A 17,644-nucleotide genomic window follows, 5' to 3' on the forward strand; every position below is an offset into this window, starting at 1 on the left:
TTTTGCTGTTGGGGTCATTATGGGGGGAAGCAGATCAAGAATCCTGCTGCCTGATTTCTAAAGCTAGAAGGGAAAGACGGCTGCTCTCACACTGCCTGCAGCCAGCATTCACAGAAAATTCCCCCAAAACAGTATTTGTCAGCTGAAGATTTAGATTAATGTTTCAGCAGTTTACATATGAGTTCAGCTTGAGTGTATTCACTAAAACTCAATTCAGTCTGGAGATGGAAAAAGGTTTAAGGAGGAGAAAGAAGGTTCTCAGCATCATTATGAACTTCAGTAACTTTTTTTCCCCTGAAATGTTAATGCTGCTGAAAAACTGTATCTAACACCAAGAGATCATTACTCAACTTTGATAGAAAGGTGACAAGAAATGCAGCCAGTTACGCTCTTTCTTCAAGGCTGACTCACTTTCTTCCACAAATCAAGTGGCCCAGAGTCCTGCGCCCCACATACCTACTGCTCTCTGTTGGGGTTTAAGCAAACTTCAGCAGCACCTTTACTAACAGCTTACGTGGAACAGGACAGAGTCCTCCTGTGAAACTCACAGCTGCCTCTTTTGACCTTATGTCACACTTGGAAGCAAACATCAGGGAGAGATTTACCATCATAGCTGTAAATGAGACATTCCATGTAGCCAGCAGAATGCGGGTGGTCATTTTGGTCCCCGATGTTCACGGTTAGTGTGTTGGTGGAGCTCATGGGTGGGATCCCACTGTCTGTGATCAGGATGGGTAGGTAGAACGCCTTGTGCACTTCCCTGTCAAAGGTATGCAGTGCGGTGAGCATGGCACTTCCGTTGTGGAAGTCCTGCAAGCTGAAGCTGCTCAGGCCATCGAAATCACTGAGAAGGCGAAAGGAGAAAGGTGCTCCATTCGCAGCAGTGTCTCGGTCCTTGGCGTACAGCAGTGTGGAGGTCTCATTCATTTGGACAACCTGTGGAGATGCTGTGTTTTCCCAGACCACTGGGTTATAATGTGCCTCAAACTCTGGCCCATTGTCATTTACATCCTGCAGAGTCACTGAAACAGTGGCACTGCCAGTCAGAGGGGGCTGCCCCATATCAGTGGCAATGACAATGAGTTGGTACTGTGTCACTGTCTCATGATCCAGCAATCCTGCAACCATCAGCCATCCATCACTAGCCAAAGAGAACTGCCCACTTGGATCAGACTTGTTTAGCAGGTGGAACGAAAACCTTCCATTCAGGCCAGAGTCCAAGTCAACAGCAGAAACCTGAATAACTTTGGTGCCAACTGGTACATCCTCCCCCAGTGCAGCCACTTCATAGAACTGAGGATAGAAGACAGGAGCATGATCATTCGAGTCCTCCACATAGATCACACAGTGAGCGATGCTGAAGAAATCCATGTCCTCTGCTTTCACAGTCAAATTGAATACCCTCTCATGAGGCTTCTCAAAGTCAATCCGTTTGCGTAGTCGGATAAACCCACAGTTGTTGACTTCATCTGTCTCTATGGAGAACTTGTGGTCATTGTCCCCATCAATGATGCTGAATGTCATCATGGCATTTTCTCCCTCATCTCTGTCCACAGCAGACACCACCACCACCTCAGAGTTAATACTTGCATTCTCAGAGACAAATGCTGTGTAAATCCTTTGCAGGAAGACTGGAGCATGATCATTTACGTCAGTCACCAAAATAGTGGCTGTGCCTGTCCCAGTGTCCCCTCCTCCATCTCTGGCCTCAACCACCACTAGGTACTTGTCTTCCTTCTCCCGATCCAGGGACCCAAGCACCGTAGAGATGGTGCCACTAACTGAATCAATTGAGAACAAGTTCAAATTAATTTTGTTTTTGACATTCTGAATGATGCTGTATGTTAGCACAGCATTTACACCAGCTTTTGGGTCATCAAGGTCCACTGCTGTCATTTCCATGATAGGCGTGTCAGCCGGAGAGTCCTCGGGGATGTGGCCTGTGAAGCAGCCATCCGACACACAGAGGAAAAGGGGTGCATTGTCATTCACGTCCCTCACTTCTATGATCACATCTGCAAAGCCGGTCAGTCCCTCTCCGCCCTCATCCGTTGCAAGAACGAGAAAGCGCCACGTTGATCGCTTCTCACGGTCTAACCTTTTATGTGCGCTGATCTCACCTGTGTTCTCATTGATGCTGAATTCGCTGCTGGCCCCCTGCCCATGCAGGGAATAGATAATGGCATTTTGATCTGCCGCCTGGTCTGGATCTGTTGCAGAAACCTGGAACAAGGCAGAGCAGGCAAGTGTTTATGTCAAAGAAAAGGGGAAATCACTGTTCTCTTATTGATGGCAGCTGATACAGTGCAGGCTAAATGAACAGCATGCATTTTAACAGCAAGTGTCTATTGGTTTGAGTCATTTAAGTACTCTTTCAATAAACATCATGCACAGCCTAGAGAAACAAAGAGGACGTTTTGACAGACTAATATATTCTACTTCCCAGTATACTTTGGAAAAAGGAAAAAACTGTAGGAAGAATCAAGTGAAAATAATAACAGTCCTGCTGAGCAAATATTTCTTGTGAAATTCTTTGGAGCTGGAACACAAAGGCAAGCACAGGCTGATCCTCTCTGAGTGAACAGAATGCTGTGAAAACAGGCCATACATCCAAGCTGATGATCAGCACAGGCCAGAGAGAAATCCCAGATACTGATTTGCATCCAGGGATTGTTTGGGAGATTGCTAGTTGGGCCTACTGCTCTAACAACAAAACAGTGAAGATGACTGAGCTGGAGTCAAAGAACAATTTCTGGTAATGTTTATTTGGTAGTATAAATTTAACCATTACATGCATGAAGTACGCATGCCAACCATTCTGTGCTTATACAGTTACTAAAAATGTGCCAAATCCTCTTTGTAAAGGAAAGTCATCATATTTTTCTATATTTAGAATCACATAATTTTAGAATCAGTTTGGAAAAGACCCTTAAGATCATCAAATCCAACTGTTATTTATGCTGGTAAAGAGAGCAAGTCCACCACGCAAAATTAGCAGGCTTGCTTTATTCTATTCTTTATAGACAGTTGCTAGCTAAGTCCTAATACCAGCCCTCACCCACCCAAAATAAACTACTTTTGGATTTGTGTGAATGGATGGGATTGAGCTGAACACAAAGCCAGGTTTTGTTCTGCTTCATGGAAACTGCTTTACCTTTAGGACAAGTACAGGCAGATCTGTGAGCTCCTCCAAGACACTGCCCTGGTATTCATTCTGAGTGAAGACTGGTGCTTCATCGTTCTTATTGACAACATTGATGATGATAAGAGTGTGGTTTTCCCATTTTCCATCAGAAGCTACAAGCCGGAGCTCATAATGTTGTTCTTGTTCATAATCCAGAGGCTGAGCAATGAAGACAGTTCCAGTCTCAGGTTCCACGTCAAAAACCCCCTTCACATTTCCTGAAGTGATCTGATACCTTAGTTTGGCATTTGCACCTATAAGAGAAAGAAACAATTGTTGACTGTTCACTCTATGAATGCTCAATCCAGATATGCACAAGAGACATGTATCCAAGAGATACCTTATTTTCCCAGACTGTTACAGTGTGTGTGTGTGAGGTAAAACGTGGAAACATACACAGAATGATCCGTGTATGTCATTTGAAGGGTTTGTGTATGATAGATGGGAGGCTAGGTCTGCATTTATATTTACAAGTATAATTTACAGACATGGACAAGGGCCTGTTGATTAATAATGGAGGAATTGTGTGCCTCGAAATTACTGAGCATTCATTTGCCAATAATAAAAAAGCGACATACTATGAAAATACTAGAAGCTACTTTTACTCTATGTTTCCTAAGCCTCTCATTTCAAATGCCAATATTCCTTAACTTCTTTTAAACCACTGGGTGGTGCTAAAATATAACAGATGTCCTCTATTTTGAGCAAGAATTCATCTCAGAACATTCCACCTGCACAACAGCAGTTGTTTGATTGCTGCAAAACTTTTAGGAACAGCAACAAATAGTTTAGTGTTCCCTGTTTACTTATTTTGAAAGCTAAAAAATACATGACATTGCATTCCAGTATACAAAGTCATTTCCCAAATTAAATAGGTGAACTGCTAGGAGTAAAAAGAGCATTCAGCTTTTTAAGTTGTGAGTCAGCTGTAGATGAGAAGACTAGAGCAACTTGGACAGCTAGAAAGTGAAAAGACTGTGCTCAACATTAGTGCTTGGAAGGACTTGAATGCCTTTGCAGCAAGAGTTTGAGCATCACTTGCTAGTAGCTTTTGTCAAATTCTCCCAAGTGCAGCAGCTGGTTTCAAATGGCCTCTTTACACCTCCCTCATGGGCACTAAGAGGCACAGGCATTGCAGCACTGCCACTGAAAGGAATGGCCAGCTCTCACCTGCTCCCAGCAACACGTCCCTCTGGTTCTCATCTGGGCTCTGTCACCAGCTTGCCTTCTTTTATTCAACAGGTTTGTTTCTCTTGAGCAAGTTGAGCTGGACCAGCTCACGAAAGTAGCAAAAAAGCAAGACAGAGACTGACTGGTACATGCTGTTGGACTGGCTCAGCCCACCTGTTCTCACCACACTGTAGGGGCAGCTTCACACCATCAGAGCTGGTATCAGTGTGAGGCCAAACAGAAGGTCTGACTTTCCCTTTCTTCCTGATTTTATTTCTGGCCATATCATCCCACATTTTTCACTGTTTGTCAGATTCTTACACAAGCATATTCAACCCACTAACCCACCAAAAAGCACACTTTTGATTTTCTTACAATAGTGGTAAATAAAACTGACTCCTAGGGAGATCTAGAAAGCACAGGAGTCAGCAAAAAGCAAGCATGTGCTCAGGAAAGCGTGCGTGTGAAGTTACATCAGTGTTGTGATTCCAGGTGATTTCATTCTGCCCCAAAGAGATTCCCAACTATCTTAACCTTTGCACTACAGACCTGAGCACCTAACTAAAGAAAATGTTCACATGTGCCCAAAACTTCTCTCCTCACTTTCAAATGCTTGAAATGTGTAATTGTCTCCTGAATGCACAGAATTGTTTGTCCATGAAGTAGCCCTACACACAAGCACATGTTAACACTAAAAGGACTTTAAAAGACATGCAGGGTCCACTCACCCTCATCTTGATCATCTGCTGTTGCTGTCACAACAGGACTTCCAACATCCCTGTCCTCGTCTATGCTGACCTCATACACTGACCGAGGAAATGCCGGAGAGTTGTCATTCACATCGCTGACAAAAATCCTTATGTAGGCTGTGTCTAAGAAGGAGATGCAGGAGGAACATGCAGAGCAGAAATGGCAGAGGTGGAATACCTTGTATTATTCCAAACAGCTCACATAACCTGCCAAGCCTATGAAAGTTAAAGAGCCCAATATAGAATTCCTTCTTAGTTTTACCTGTGTTGGTTTGCCCGTGAACACCAGGTCTAGCAGATTCTGATGAGTCCTGAGACTGAACTTCAATCAAGTAAGAGGCTCTTTTCTCTCTGTCAAAAGATGCCTGGGTGGAAATAATTCCTGTCTCAGGTTCAATGGTGAAGAACTGGTAATCCTTGTTAGCATCTTTTAATATTAAGTAGTGAACCTAAAAAGGAAATAGTTAAAAGAGGTTACCTTTTCAATTTTCATTTGTATGTCCAAGTGTTGTGACCTGCCCCTTCCTCAGTAGCCTCCTGGTTCTGCCTGCAAAGTAGCAACACTCTGAGGGAAAACAAATCATCTGAACATAATTTTTCTAAGTATTTTGTTCATTTTGATATTAAAAGTGCAGAATTCTCAAACAGAAGAACATCTGTACCAGTGATATCAAGGCACATCAAGTCCAACAGCGGTCTTATCTTATCTCCAACAGTGGCCAGTAGGAGCAGTTAGGAAAGATCATGAATAACAGGAGAGAAAATGTATGGACTGGCATTTTCCCTGGTGTCTCCTCACCTTCTAGTAACCCACTGTGCTTCTGATCACCAAAAAAAAAAAACCAAGCAAACAAACAAACAAAAAAAAAAGCTAATAATTTGGATCCTGTTCAACATGACTGAATAAATGAAAACCTCCACCCACCAATGAAAGCTGTTCACATTTTTCCCTTTAATAATTTTCCCTTCGTTCTCTGAAAAAACCCCCATTTCCATCCCCACCCCCAAGTCATGCCACAAGCACCACCAAGCTGTTCTACCACACAGGTGGCTCGTCAGAAGCTGCAAAATGACAGCTCCAGAACAGCAGATCTCCACTAGCTAGAGTTTATTCACAGAAGAGCTAGTAGGATTTTTAGAAATGGCTCAGGAAAATGCAAAGAAAATGAGTAATTTCTGTCAGAATTCTGCTTTTTCCTAGGATTGGGTCATTATTACTATGATGGTCAAATGTTGGTTAAACCAATGATGGTTAGACCATATTTAAACGGCTGTTAATAACTGACAATAATCACTGATGGTCAATTAAAAACTGAGTTGAAGAGGCAAGAGTTTGAAAACATGTCTTGCAGCCACATCCACTTGTCTCGTCATGGGAGCAACCCTGAGAATCATGCAGCAGTGCTTTGCTGTGGTTGCTGGATCAGGACGAGCTGCCATGATGCAGGACCCTGAGATCAAGAGGAGCATCTTCTCTGCCTGCATCCCATGTTATGCACATCAGGCCTAAGATAGACAAATGCTTGACAAGTGCTGTAAGAAGTGCTGGTGGCTCATTACCCTGCCATCTGCTGACTGCACATTCTCACTAACTACAATACTACAACTTGAGTATTGTGAGGAAAAGAATTGGACATAAGGTCAAACCTCTCCGTGTAGGCCGGAATCCAAGTCCATAGCTAACACCTGAACCACCGACGTGCCAACATCAGCTCCTTCTGGCACAGACACCTCATAGTTAGAAGACATGAAGAATGGAACATTATCATTGACATCTGAAAAAGGAGGTGATGAGGATCATGGTAAGAAAATATTTAAAGACTTCTTTGTCTCCTGTGGGGTTTTTTCCCCCCCTCACAGTTGTATTTTGCTTGGAGGAAGAACTTACATTGTTTATAGCAAGAAGCAATTCTGCTTTGGGTTTTCCCATTCTCGGGGTAGCAGTCAGGAGGCATTTTATAGACACTGGGAGACAGTGGCCTAATCTCAACTGAGATACTGGCTAATGATTTGACCAGAGAGATACTTAGTCCATGAATGCCAGGACCAGGAGGGCTTTCATCCACAGCTAAGTTACTCTAAAAGGATTTTTTCTTGTGAGCAGAATGAAGTTTCTGCCAAATTCTAGTACCAATAACTGCACTATAGGAAAAACCTTTGGGGACAGGATCCATAACCTCCAACAAGGTTCAGACCCTGCTTTACAGCCTGAAAGGGTTTTGCATTGGTAGATTGTGAAAGACAGGACAGTGCTGTGATAAAGTGAAGGAAGAAAGTTGGAATCCCTTTCAAATTACTACCCCATTCTCATTTCCATGGTGGTGGGCAAGACAAATTTTTTTGCTGGAGACTTCACTTACTCATATTTTCATCTAAATGTCTGCCCAGCAAAAGTAACTCCACTAATCCTGCAAAAAGCAGGGATTAATATCAGATTTATAGTTTTATACGGATCTACAGGAACAGAACCTTATGAAAACATCCTACGATAAGGAGGGTTGGATCAAATTTTTGAAAATTGCACCTATCATACGGACCCTTTCATTTCTATAGTTTAAATCTCAGTGTGAAATGGAAAATTCTGAATGGAACAAAAAACCCTGAACAGATATCCAACATAAACCCAGCCTATCTGGGCTGTTTCTCTTCCTACAGCACAGACTATTTCCAGTAATACTCATCTCCTTTCAATAGCTTGGGAACATTTACTATATTTCTCTTCCTTTTGAAAGAAAATCTTTCTAATTACCTTTACAGAACCAGGCACTACTGCTGCCTAAACATTCAGACAGTGCATTTTGCACTATCACATCTCCACATTTGATAGCTGTACTTAGGAATTGTCTCAGACCTTTTTAATGACTGCACAACTTTTTACAGTATAGAAGTGTACGAAGCATTCTGAGGTGGCTTGGCATTTAATAGATGTTATCTTAATTCATGGCATTATACTAAAAGTAACAAGAATATTGTTCTGAACAGCAGCAAAGCTTACCTGTTACATTCACACAAACAGTGGCAAAGGAAGCTAAAGGAGTCATTGCTACGTTTTGTGCCCGGACTGTCAGGGTGAAAAACTTAGTTGTCTCAAAGTCAAGTGGTTCAGCGACTAGAAGAGAAGCAGATCCATCAGCTCTGTTTGGCTTCAGATAGAAACGAACTGGCATGTTAGTCTCTGGAACTTGACCCTCCTCCAGATTATACGTAACCCTGGGATCACCAAGAGGGGATGTGGCTTTGATGGTCTGAAGAAGAAAAGAGCCACCACATATATTCATGAAGCTCGGGGTTGCAAGTGTTACGTGTTGAGTTTGATGGCAGAAACATGCACACATGTATGTTCTCCAAGAACATACATGCCTGTACGACTTGGGTAACAGACAAAATAGGAACAGTTTACAGAGCTGAGTTTTATTTTACAATATCTAGGTATGATGCTACCTGCCTGTAAATGTGCCAAGCCAGAACTGCAGCACAGCTAAAGGAAATCCCTTCTCTCTCCTCCTTCCAAAGCAAAACTGATCCATAAGGAGACCATTTCTCCACTGAGTTGTACATTTTACCCAGAAAGTTACAGAAAATAAAAACAAACCCTAAATTGTTTGCAAGTGCTCAAATATTACATGCAGGAGGAGAAAGGCAGGAATTATGTGGCAATATATGGAAGGCACTGTCCTTAAAGACTAAGTCTGTATGGGTTAAAAAGGAATTGGTTTGAGTTGGAAGAGCCCAAAGCAAACTATATCACTCCATGTTCCCATGCTAAACGGAGAAAAGCTGTAAGAAAAACACAAACAGGTAGCACAGCCCACTGAGGATGGAGGAGTGAGGAGCCGGCTCTTGGTGGGAACACTCAAGGATTTCCCAATCGGGCAGCGCACAAGTCTTGCTCCTGTGGAAGCACACCTTGAGGGCCATTCATGTAAGAATTCACTGGGAAAACTGTTGCCAGCTGAAATGCCAGCCTATTCCGTGGCAGGTACGCCTGACAAACTCAGCAGTGAAGGCTCACAAGGGAACAGTGCAACGCAGTAAGGCTGCAGAGCGGGCATCCGCGTACTTCTGGCTTAGAGACAGAGCACAACAGAGGAAGAAGTGGAAATGAAGAGGGAGGGAAGTAATCACGCTTCTAACATACCACAATCTTGGTGTCACGAATGGTGTTTTCGGGGATGGTTACCCAGTATGTGCTCTGCTCCCACCGGGGTGGCTGGCTCAGTGCACTAGTGACAGTCACCGTCAGCTCCACGGTGCTGCTTCTGTTCCCGCCATCTCTCGCCACAATATAGCGGCTAATGCGCATTGTCTACAAAACAAACACAGAGGATGCTCGAAAACCATTTTGTACAAACCACGAGATTGCAATTAACCCTCTGCAATGGGTTAGAAGGGTGGGATGTTGCTCTGTTCCAAGCAGAGCCTCACATTACCTGGGGTAGCGGGCAATTCACATACACCCAGCCTGTGCTGGGGTTGATCTGGAAGTATTCCAGTTGATGCTCTAACATTGAGTATGTGACAGCAGCATTCACACCCTGGTCACTGTCGTGAGCTGCAACTCTGAGGAAGCTCGTCCCCACTGGAGTGTCTTCACTAAGGAAGTCTTTGAAAAGACAAAGGTATTATCAGCAGGTCTGCTCTGGTTTATCAGGCTGTATGTGTAAAGAAACATCCCTGTAAAACATCATTGTTCCCTTCATGGGAGATTAAACATTTCTGTACTGAGACAGGTTATAAAGTATTGCCACCAACAGTGTCTATAGTCCTCTTTTAGCTTCCCCTTCCCTCGCCCCTGCCATGCTGGGTTGTTAAGTGAGCTGCTGGCGATGCAGATTTACTGACGCTGCTGCTGCCAGCACTTGTGCCTCTCCACAGCGGCGCTGGCAAACCCCACAGCTGCTTACATGCCCACTGCTTTGGATCACAGCCCAGCCTGCTGGGCTCAGCTGATGATAAAAGCAGGTTGGCATCAAAGGGAATTCTGTGTGAATTGAATTAATCTTGAATATGAATGGTGCCGGCAGCACTGCCAGCGGGAGGCACTAGGTAATTGCAAAGCATAAAGACTCAGGTCACAGCGAAGATGCCTCCAACACCCCAGTGTTTTGGAGAAGCTATCCAGGGCAAGGGCAATGATAATTTTATGTATATCCCTTTCCTTAGGTTTCACTCCCTGTTCCCAGAGATACACCTGTGACAGAGGTCGTGTCTTTCTGCCCATAGTTCTAGACAGACCAGTCCTTCTTTGAACCTGCTTGGATAATTGTGATCTAAAAATCTGGTGGCAGAGTCAGGCATTTGAAGAGCCTACTGCACAGAAGAGTAATAAATTTGGTCTTCCTAAAGCCTGGTTTCTGGAAGGGACACCAACAAAATGAGGGGAAATCATGAGCAGTCATTTCCTGCTCCCCTTCACTCTGCAAGGCACAGCTCTATATGAAGCTGCCGCATCCCTGTCAGCTGCCTTTCTTCCACACTCATCTTTACATTGCACTGATTTTTGGTCCAGCTCTTCCCTCTGTCCTCAGCCATCCAGTCCCAATTCCTCTTCCAAGTAGCTATGTGTGCTTGCCTGATTGTACTTTTGAGCTGTTTCCTTGCACTAAAGTTCCATCAGCTCAGTGTATTAAAATGGCTCTGACAGTGGGAAGGCTGTTGCAGTTGGGTTTAGGCAATCCAGTCAGTCTATTAATTCATGTCTTGTTCAGAAACTATTTCACATCTTTGATCTCCCATGTATGTATCTCCTTTAGCATTTTTGAGGTAAGATAATCAGAACTGCATACTACCTATGGAGTGGTCATGTTTTCTGACTTAGTCTGCTCCCTTAATGTCGACAGTCTGTAGCAGTGGAGCAGTACAACTTTAAATCACAACAACCACTTGCTCCATGAACAATAATTTGAGATTTAATTGGCTTCACTCACCCCTGTGTCATTTAATTGTCCAGGATGTCTTTGGTGTGTCAGTAATAGACAAAGCTAATCTCAAAAGAGATTTACCAGCACTAAGACAGATTAATGAAAATTGAATTAATTGCTAAAAACACTGTAAAATACCCCTTTTTTGTGTTTATGCTTTTTGTGTGTATTTATGCTGCCTTTACTAGTCAAATTCTGTTAAATTGCACTGTAAGAAAAAAAGCAGGGAAGGGCTGTACTATCTCATTTCGTGTGCTTTTCTTGCTGCTGACACAACGTTAACATTTACTGCACCATCCGTACCACAGGGAGTTAAGCATTTCTTTAATGTCTGTTTTGCAGGCAGATGATAAGATGCATGGCTAAATCAGGGATTTGACAAACATCCTAGTGCTGAGAGTAAAGAACCAGCACTTTCCAGGATGAATAGAAACCTATAACTAATGGCATTTGATCTTTATCTGGGGAAGAAGCTATTTTTAATTCTGTGACGTTCAAGCATTGATTACTTATGTAGAGATGCTGGGAAAGTGCTAGGCATAACGTGACCTCATTATCTGCAGTTTTGCCATCTCAAAGAGCTGCCTTTGTTTCAGAACTTTTGCTGGTACCCTGTGTTCATGAAAAAAGAAAAAAATCTGCCTGTTCCTCAGAAGTGCTGAAGCCACCACAATTACAAATGCAACCTCTCAGCTGCACAGCTTTTGAAAAACAAAAATCCTGGGCAGTTTCACCTGAAGGACATGTGTGATGGTAGAATAGAAAGGTTCATCTTTGCACAAACATTACCTTTACCTCAGGGATTTTTCTGCTCTGCTCAAAAATATTTCTCTCCAGAGGGATCATTTCTACTCCATTTCTCAGTGCTGCTTTGGCCAGGTTTGCAGAAGATACTGGTAGGACTGTAGAAAGCACTATTCCAAATCTACACATTTTAACCAATTTGGCACTTAGAGTTAGTCACTACAAGATACTTTAAAAGGTGCAACACAATTTTCTTTCTGTCCTTGGGCATAATTCTGAAGTGTGGATGTATTTTTAGCCTATTTCCCAGCAGCTCACTTCTCGTTAAAGTCCTAAAATATAAGCATCCAACCTATTTTTGAATCCTTTTGAAGTGCTGGCCTCTGTGATGTTAAAGACGATTTACTTATAAGCCATCTTCATTTTAATAAGGCATTGTTCACTGCTTTGCCCTGCATGACATTTCCACACAAGTGGCAAAAAACTCCAAAATGAAGTTGTTGGCAGATGCATCAGCAACAATTTTTTTTTTCCATTTTCAGGCAATTATGCAGGAAGGACCTGTTCCAGTCCAACAATTAGAGATTATGCTCATGACTTGTGGATGACATTAAATGTAGAGAGTCCAAGTGTAACGAAATGCAGGATTCTACTGGAGAAGCATCAAGTCAAATTAAACAAAAGACTGATATAAAGCATATCATGTGGGGATGAAAAAGGGAATGTCACCAGGGCAAATGGGAAAAGCTAGCTCAGCAGGACAGATACAGCAGGCATTGGCTCCCAGCCAAAGGCAGCCTAGAAACCAAGGATTTTGTGCTGTTTGACAAGACATAAATGCCACTTCAGTCTATTCAAACAGAGGTGCTGTGCTACAGAGACACAGATGACAATTGTACTTTTAGTCAGGGTTGATGAATTCCCAGCTAGGATGTCATGTTTTGTTTTGGGACATCAAATAAAAATTCAGTGTGGAAAAAAGCTGGGCAGAGAAAACTGCAAAGAGAAGGGATCAGATCAGCCTCATCTGTAGGAGTGAAGGATGTCAATGTTTTTAAGAGAACTGCAATGACTAAAGAGGACTGGTTAATTCTGCACATTTCTCCTGATGATGAGTTAAACAGTAATTGGCTTAGTGGGCAAAAAAGGAAGATTGGTCACCTAAAGAACTGACCATTGTTACAAGGAATAACCTTCTAACCAGGTTCATGTGTCAGTACTGGGACAGGCAGTTAAGTAACACTCACACTGATAGCGACTGTTCTCAAACTTGGGATCGTTGTCGTTGACATCGGCGATGAGGACGGTGACCTGGCACACGCCGATCAGCGGCTCCTGCGCCTGGTCAGTGGCAGTAACAGACAGTGTGTATTCCCTCTGCTGCTCCCGGTCGAAAGTCTGCGTGGTGGTGATGACTCCTGGAAACATAGATACCTCCTGTTCTGCGTGTCACAGCCTCAGGACTGAATTTGCAGAGAGGAATCTGCACATCTCCTGTGCAAAAGGGAGCTCTGACCACATGCTACACAACCGTCAAGGCTGGTCCTCACCGCCCCTGCAATGCATGTCTTGGACTAGACCATCTCCAGGTCTCCCCTCTCTCCTCTCCTCATATGTCACATGCTGCTTTTTTCCTGCTGCCCTGATAAGAAGCTCAGTCTGAGTACCTTGTTATCTCATCGCTTATGGAGCACAGAAGGACTTTCTCCTTATTGAAGGGCCTCTCTAGGTTTACTCCAGTGGTATTCCAAGTAACTGAATCAGCTTATTATTACTTCGAGGAAGAGTGACACCACAGAAGACACCAGTGATGTGACCAAAGTAACTTCTACTACAGGAGATGGAGGTTGCCTCATTCAACAGATTAAAATTGGGTAAAAACTTACAGTGGATAAATCAAACAATTTTCTTCAAATCTTTGGGTTTTCCTCTGTACTAATCAAGTCTCTCCCTGCCTCAGCTATTTTCTTCTGGTTAGCAGATTTTAAACTGGCCTTCTTGAGGCCACTTCTAGACCTATTTCTCTACTATGCTCAGAGTTCGTCAGCTCTGTTGTAGTCCCTTCCAGTCTCCTGCACAGTCCCAGACATAGCAATATCCCATTTTCCTGTTTTGACTATAGAAACATCACCAACTATATAACATCTTAATTTGAAATAAATCATACATGAAGACATCTTTGCCCTATTCTGGTATGAGGGTTTTGTCCGCAGTGCACTGGATCTCCTATTTGTGCATGAGATGAGAAATAAACTGTGGCCACATTGTAGGGAAGAATAAACTTAACCTGTAAAAATCACACTTTCTGCTCTGCATTTTTATAGCTACCCTTGATCCAAATAGGAAGGTGATACAGAACACAATTTTATCTTCTTATTGTACAGGGGTTCGTTTCCCTGTTTAATTTGCATTTGGGGCCCCCAGTATAAGGATGTGGATCTGTTGGAGTGAATCCAGAGGAGGGATATGAAGATGATCAGAGGGTTGAAACACCTCTCCTGTGAAGACAGACTGAGTTGGGATTTTTCAGCCTGGAGAAGAGAAAGTTCCAGGAAGACCTCACAGCACCTTCCAGTACCTAAAGGCAGCCTACACAAGAGCTGGAGAGAGTCTGTAGGCATGTAGTTATAGGACAAGTGGTAATGGCTTTAAACTGAGGGACAACAGCTTTAGATCAGGAAGAAATTCTTTACTGTGAGGGTGGTAAGACACTGCTCAACACAAGTTGCCCAGGGAAGCTGTGGATGCCCCATCCCTGGAAGTGCTCAAGGCCAGGTTGGACGGGGCATTGAGCAACCTGGTCTAGTGGAGGTGTCCCTGCCCACAGCAGGGCTGTTTGAACTAGATGATGTTTCAGGTCTCTTCCAACCCAAACCATTCTATTGCTTCTATGATCTGAATCCCTACAACCTTCATTTATTCTAATCTATGTGTATGGCTATCTACATACCCTGAGCATTTTCCAGTGTTTATTCTATAAACTGTCACAGCTAACCCTGCAGTTATATTGTTAAAGCATGAGCCCACATGGACACACTGATACAGCAGCATTTTCATTACAATACAATGTCATTGTCATTTTTCCTCAGTAATCTGAAGCTACTGACCTGTGTCTGGGTCAATGCTGAAGCCTAGGGAAGCTCCATCTCGGTGCATGAGCCCATACTTCACCTCTCCATTGATGCCGAGGTCTGCATCATAGGCTTCTACCTGTAGCACGTGCGTGCCTGGAGGCTGATTCTCCAGAACCCAGGTGCTGCCACTGTAGTAAGCGCACTAAAAATACACCCAAACATCCGACCCTAAATATTACACAGAGTCACGTGAATTTGCAGTGTCAATAGTGTCAACATTTTTTCCAGCAGGTCTGAGAAAAGCTTGTAAGAAAATCACTACTATTACTTATGCACACAAAGAAATCAATCTCTAAGGGAGAGGAAGGAAAAAGGAGAATGAAGACTTTACATTTCCCGTATGGAGAAAGCTGACTACTGTCCACTTACAAGTTCATTCTGCTCTGCACACACAGACCCTTCAGCCCACCAGCAATCACCAGTAGCATGGAGACTCTATAACCCCAGTTACAGATGGGAAAAGATGGGAAAAGAATATCTGCAGAAAGACATCAAGAATATCTGCAGAAAGACATCTTACCTCTCTAAAGACAGGCTTGTTGTTATTAACGTCGTTAACTCCTACAATAACCTCAGCAAAACTGCTGAGAGGAGTGGGTCCCCCTGAGGCATTGTCATCTATCGCAGTGACATTCAGGGTGTACTGTGGCCCTTTCAGGCTGGGCGGTGGGTTTCTGCGGAGTTTAATGATACCTGAATTTGGAAGCATAAAGTGTCATGTTAATTTACTGTGTAAACCACAACATCAAGTGAGCATCACATTTCTCTGTCACTGTATTGCTGGCTCAGTTTGTATTTTGGTTGCAAAGCACAGGAATCTGACATCTTAGTCTGCACAGCCTTGGACCAGGATCCCAAGTTGTGGCTGATAGTTGAAGAACAACCATCATATCAAAAAACTAATCCTCACTGATACAAAGCACCCCCGTTTGCAGATTATATAGATATGGTGCTTTCTTATGGTTTTTGACATACAAGTGGAGCAGAGTCAGTAAAGATTAGACAGTGAATAACTGTGTTCTAAAACCTTACCTTTCTGGCTATCCAGCTCAAAGTTGCCCTCCTCATTGCCTCCTGTAATCAGATAAAGTAGCCCATCTCCGTCAGGGTCCTCTGCCCGAACAGTAGCCACCAAGGTGCTGGGACCAGCATCTTCCGAAAGGAAAGTCCTGTAGCTGATGGACATAAGGGAGCAATGGCAGCATACAAAGTACCAGAATAACCATCACCATGTTAACCATCAGGGAAGATTATGAATTCATTATGGATGTTTTTGTTTTAAAGCTTTGGGAACGCAACCATGGAATCTTCCATTGGTTTAAGACAGGACTTTGGTCTTCTTTGTTCAGCATAGGGTACTTATTTTAGGATTGTAATGCTGTACTTTTGGTATGCATAATTTCAAAGGATCTTTTTGGAGCATAATAATATGCACCATAATACATTGTACTGTAAAACAGGATCATATATCTCCTAAAGTTGAGAAAAAGGACTAGTATCTGCCAAGCAGTGTTTCTGATGTCCCTATATATTAATGGAAAGCATCAGATACTACAGAGGTGAATGTAAAAAAGTATTTAATTTTGTAAATAAATATATGTATGTTTTGTATTTAAGACATGTTCATACTTCAAAATTGTGCAAAGAATAGAAATCGTATTGATCAGGGACAGGAAAGAAAAAAGGCATCTTAAACAAGCAGGGACTCATGAAATTAGCTTACAATTCAATCTGTTGATGCTAAAATTAAGTTTTAGTGTTTGCTAACTACCATATTTATCTGTCATCTATTTATACATGGATAATCACTTTGAGACCTAGGAGTCAATGCGGTCAAAATCATCCCCTGTATAGACAGGTCTTTGATTCATTCTGTTCTCTCTCTATGAAGTCGATACACTGGTATCACAACTGATGTATTTTTTTTAATATACAATCTAGAAATGAAAGTTCAACTCCTAAAACCTTTCTATACAGAAATTACCCTTCAATTTCACTGGTACTTACAGTGGCACTAAACAAGTGACCATTTAGCCAAGTGCTAGTAAGGTTACACGTATGAACAGCATCTTTTAAAACCAAAGCAGGTGTTCAAGGTGCCTTACACGGGCTGGGAGAAGACAGGAGCCTCGTCATTGACGTTGGCCATTCGGATGCGCACGGACGCCGTCCCTGTCCGAGGGGGATGTCCTTTATCGACAGCTATCACCACAAACTCGTACATATGGTTTGCTCGCTCAAAGTTCAGCCTCTGGTTAGAATTGATGACCCCGTGACGTGTGATGGAAAAATCAGTGCTCTGGATGAAGTAAGAGATCTCAGAGTTGGAGCCAGAGTCGCAGTCTGTTGCAAGCACTATTAGAGAACATATTTAACAGAACAGTCATACTGCAAAGGAGGTTTGATTATGTTGTTTCCTAACAAGTCAACTCTGGTTTTTTGTTAGTTTTTGAGAACAGGCATCACCTAAATCGGTTTCATCCATAAAAGTGTTTTCGGGTTTTTTTTGTGGTTAGAGTCTGGGAACTTAGCAGGAGGCTGGGAGTGAAAAGTCGAAACAACTCTTCTCTCTGCTCCAACCCAGCCTGAGTGATCGCAACCAGGTGAATTTGCAAGAGAGCTGTGATCCCAATACTGCACAAAATGCTTTGTACAAATAGCACTCAACACTGGTAATTAGCACACAATTAGTATGCACATTGGTTGAACGTTATCAGTCATAAACTGGTTCCTCACTCTTTC

The 17,644-nt window shown here is 42.9% G+C and overlaps 1 protein-coding gene across 2 annotated transcripts in view; it reads right to left on the minus strand.

The window, feature by feature from the left end:
- Nucleotides 1–17,644, minus strand: part of LOC103613015 (neural-cadherin) — a 41,656-nt gene that overhangs the window by 17,946 nt on the left and 6,066 nt on the right. For both annotated transcript variants that reach the window (XM_017730390.1, XM_017730391.1), the window contains exons 5-17: nt 17,008–17,257; nt 15,935–16,077; nt 15,423–15,595; nt 14,876–15,044; nt 13,016–13,186; nt 9,534–9,706; nt 9,242–9,409; nt 8,099–8,348; nt 6,751–6,878; nt 5,366–5,552; nt 5,083–5,226; nt 3,155–3,438; nt 606–2,223 (exon numbers count right to left, since the gene is read on the minus strand). In XM_017730390.1, coding sequence (XP_017585879.1) covers nt 606–2,223; nt 3,155–3,438; nt 5,083–5,226; nt 5,366–5,552; nt 6,751–6,878; nt 8,099–8,348; nt 9,242–9,409; nt 9,534–9,706; nt 13,016–13,186; nt 14,876–15,044; nt 15,423–15,595; nt 15,935–16,077; nt 17,008–17,257 — 3,858 coding nt within the window. The remainder of the gene's footprint in view (nt 1–605; nt 2,224–3,154; nt 3,439–5,082; nt 5,227–5,365; nt 5,553–6,750; nt 6,879–8,098; nt 8,349–9,241; nt 9,410–9,533; nt 9,707–13,015; nt 13,187–14,875; nt 15,045–15,422; nt 15,596–15,934; nt 16,078–17,007; nt 17,258–17,644) is intronic.

Source organism: Corvus brachyrhynchos, unplaced genomic scaffold (assembly GCF_000691975.1).
Source record: "Corvus brachyrhynchos isolate BGI_N302 unplaced genomic scaffold, ASM69197v1 scaffold302, whole genome shotgun sequence".
NCBI lineage: Eukaryota > Metazoa > Chordata > Aves > Passeriformes > Corvidae > Corvus > Corvus brachyrhynchos.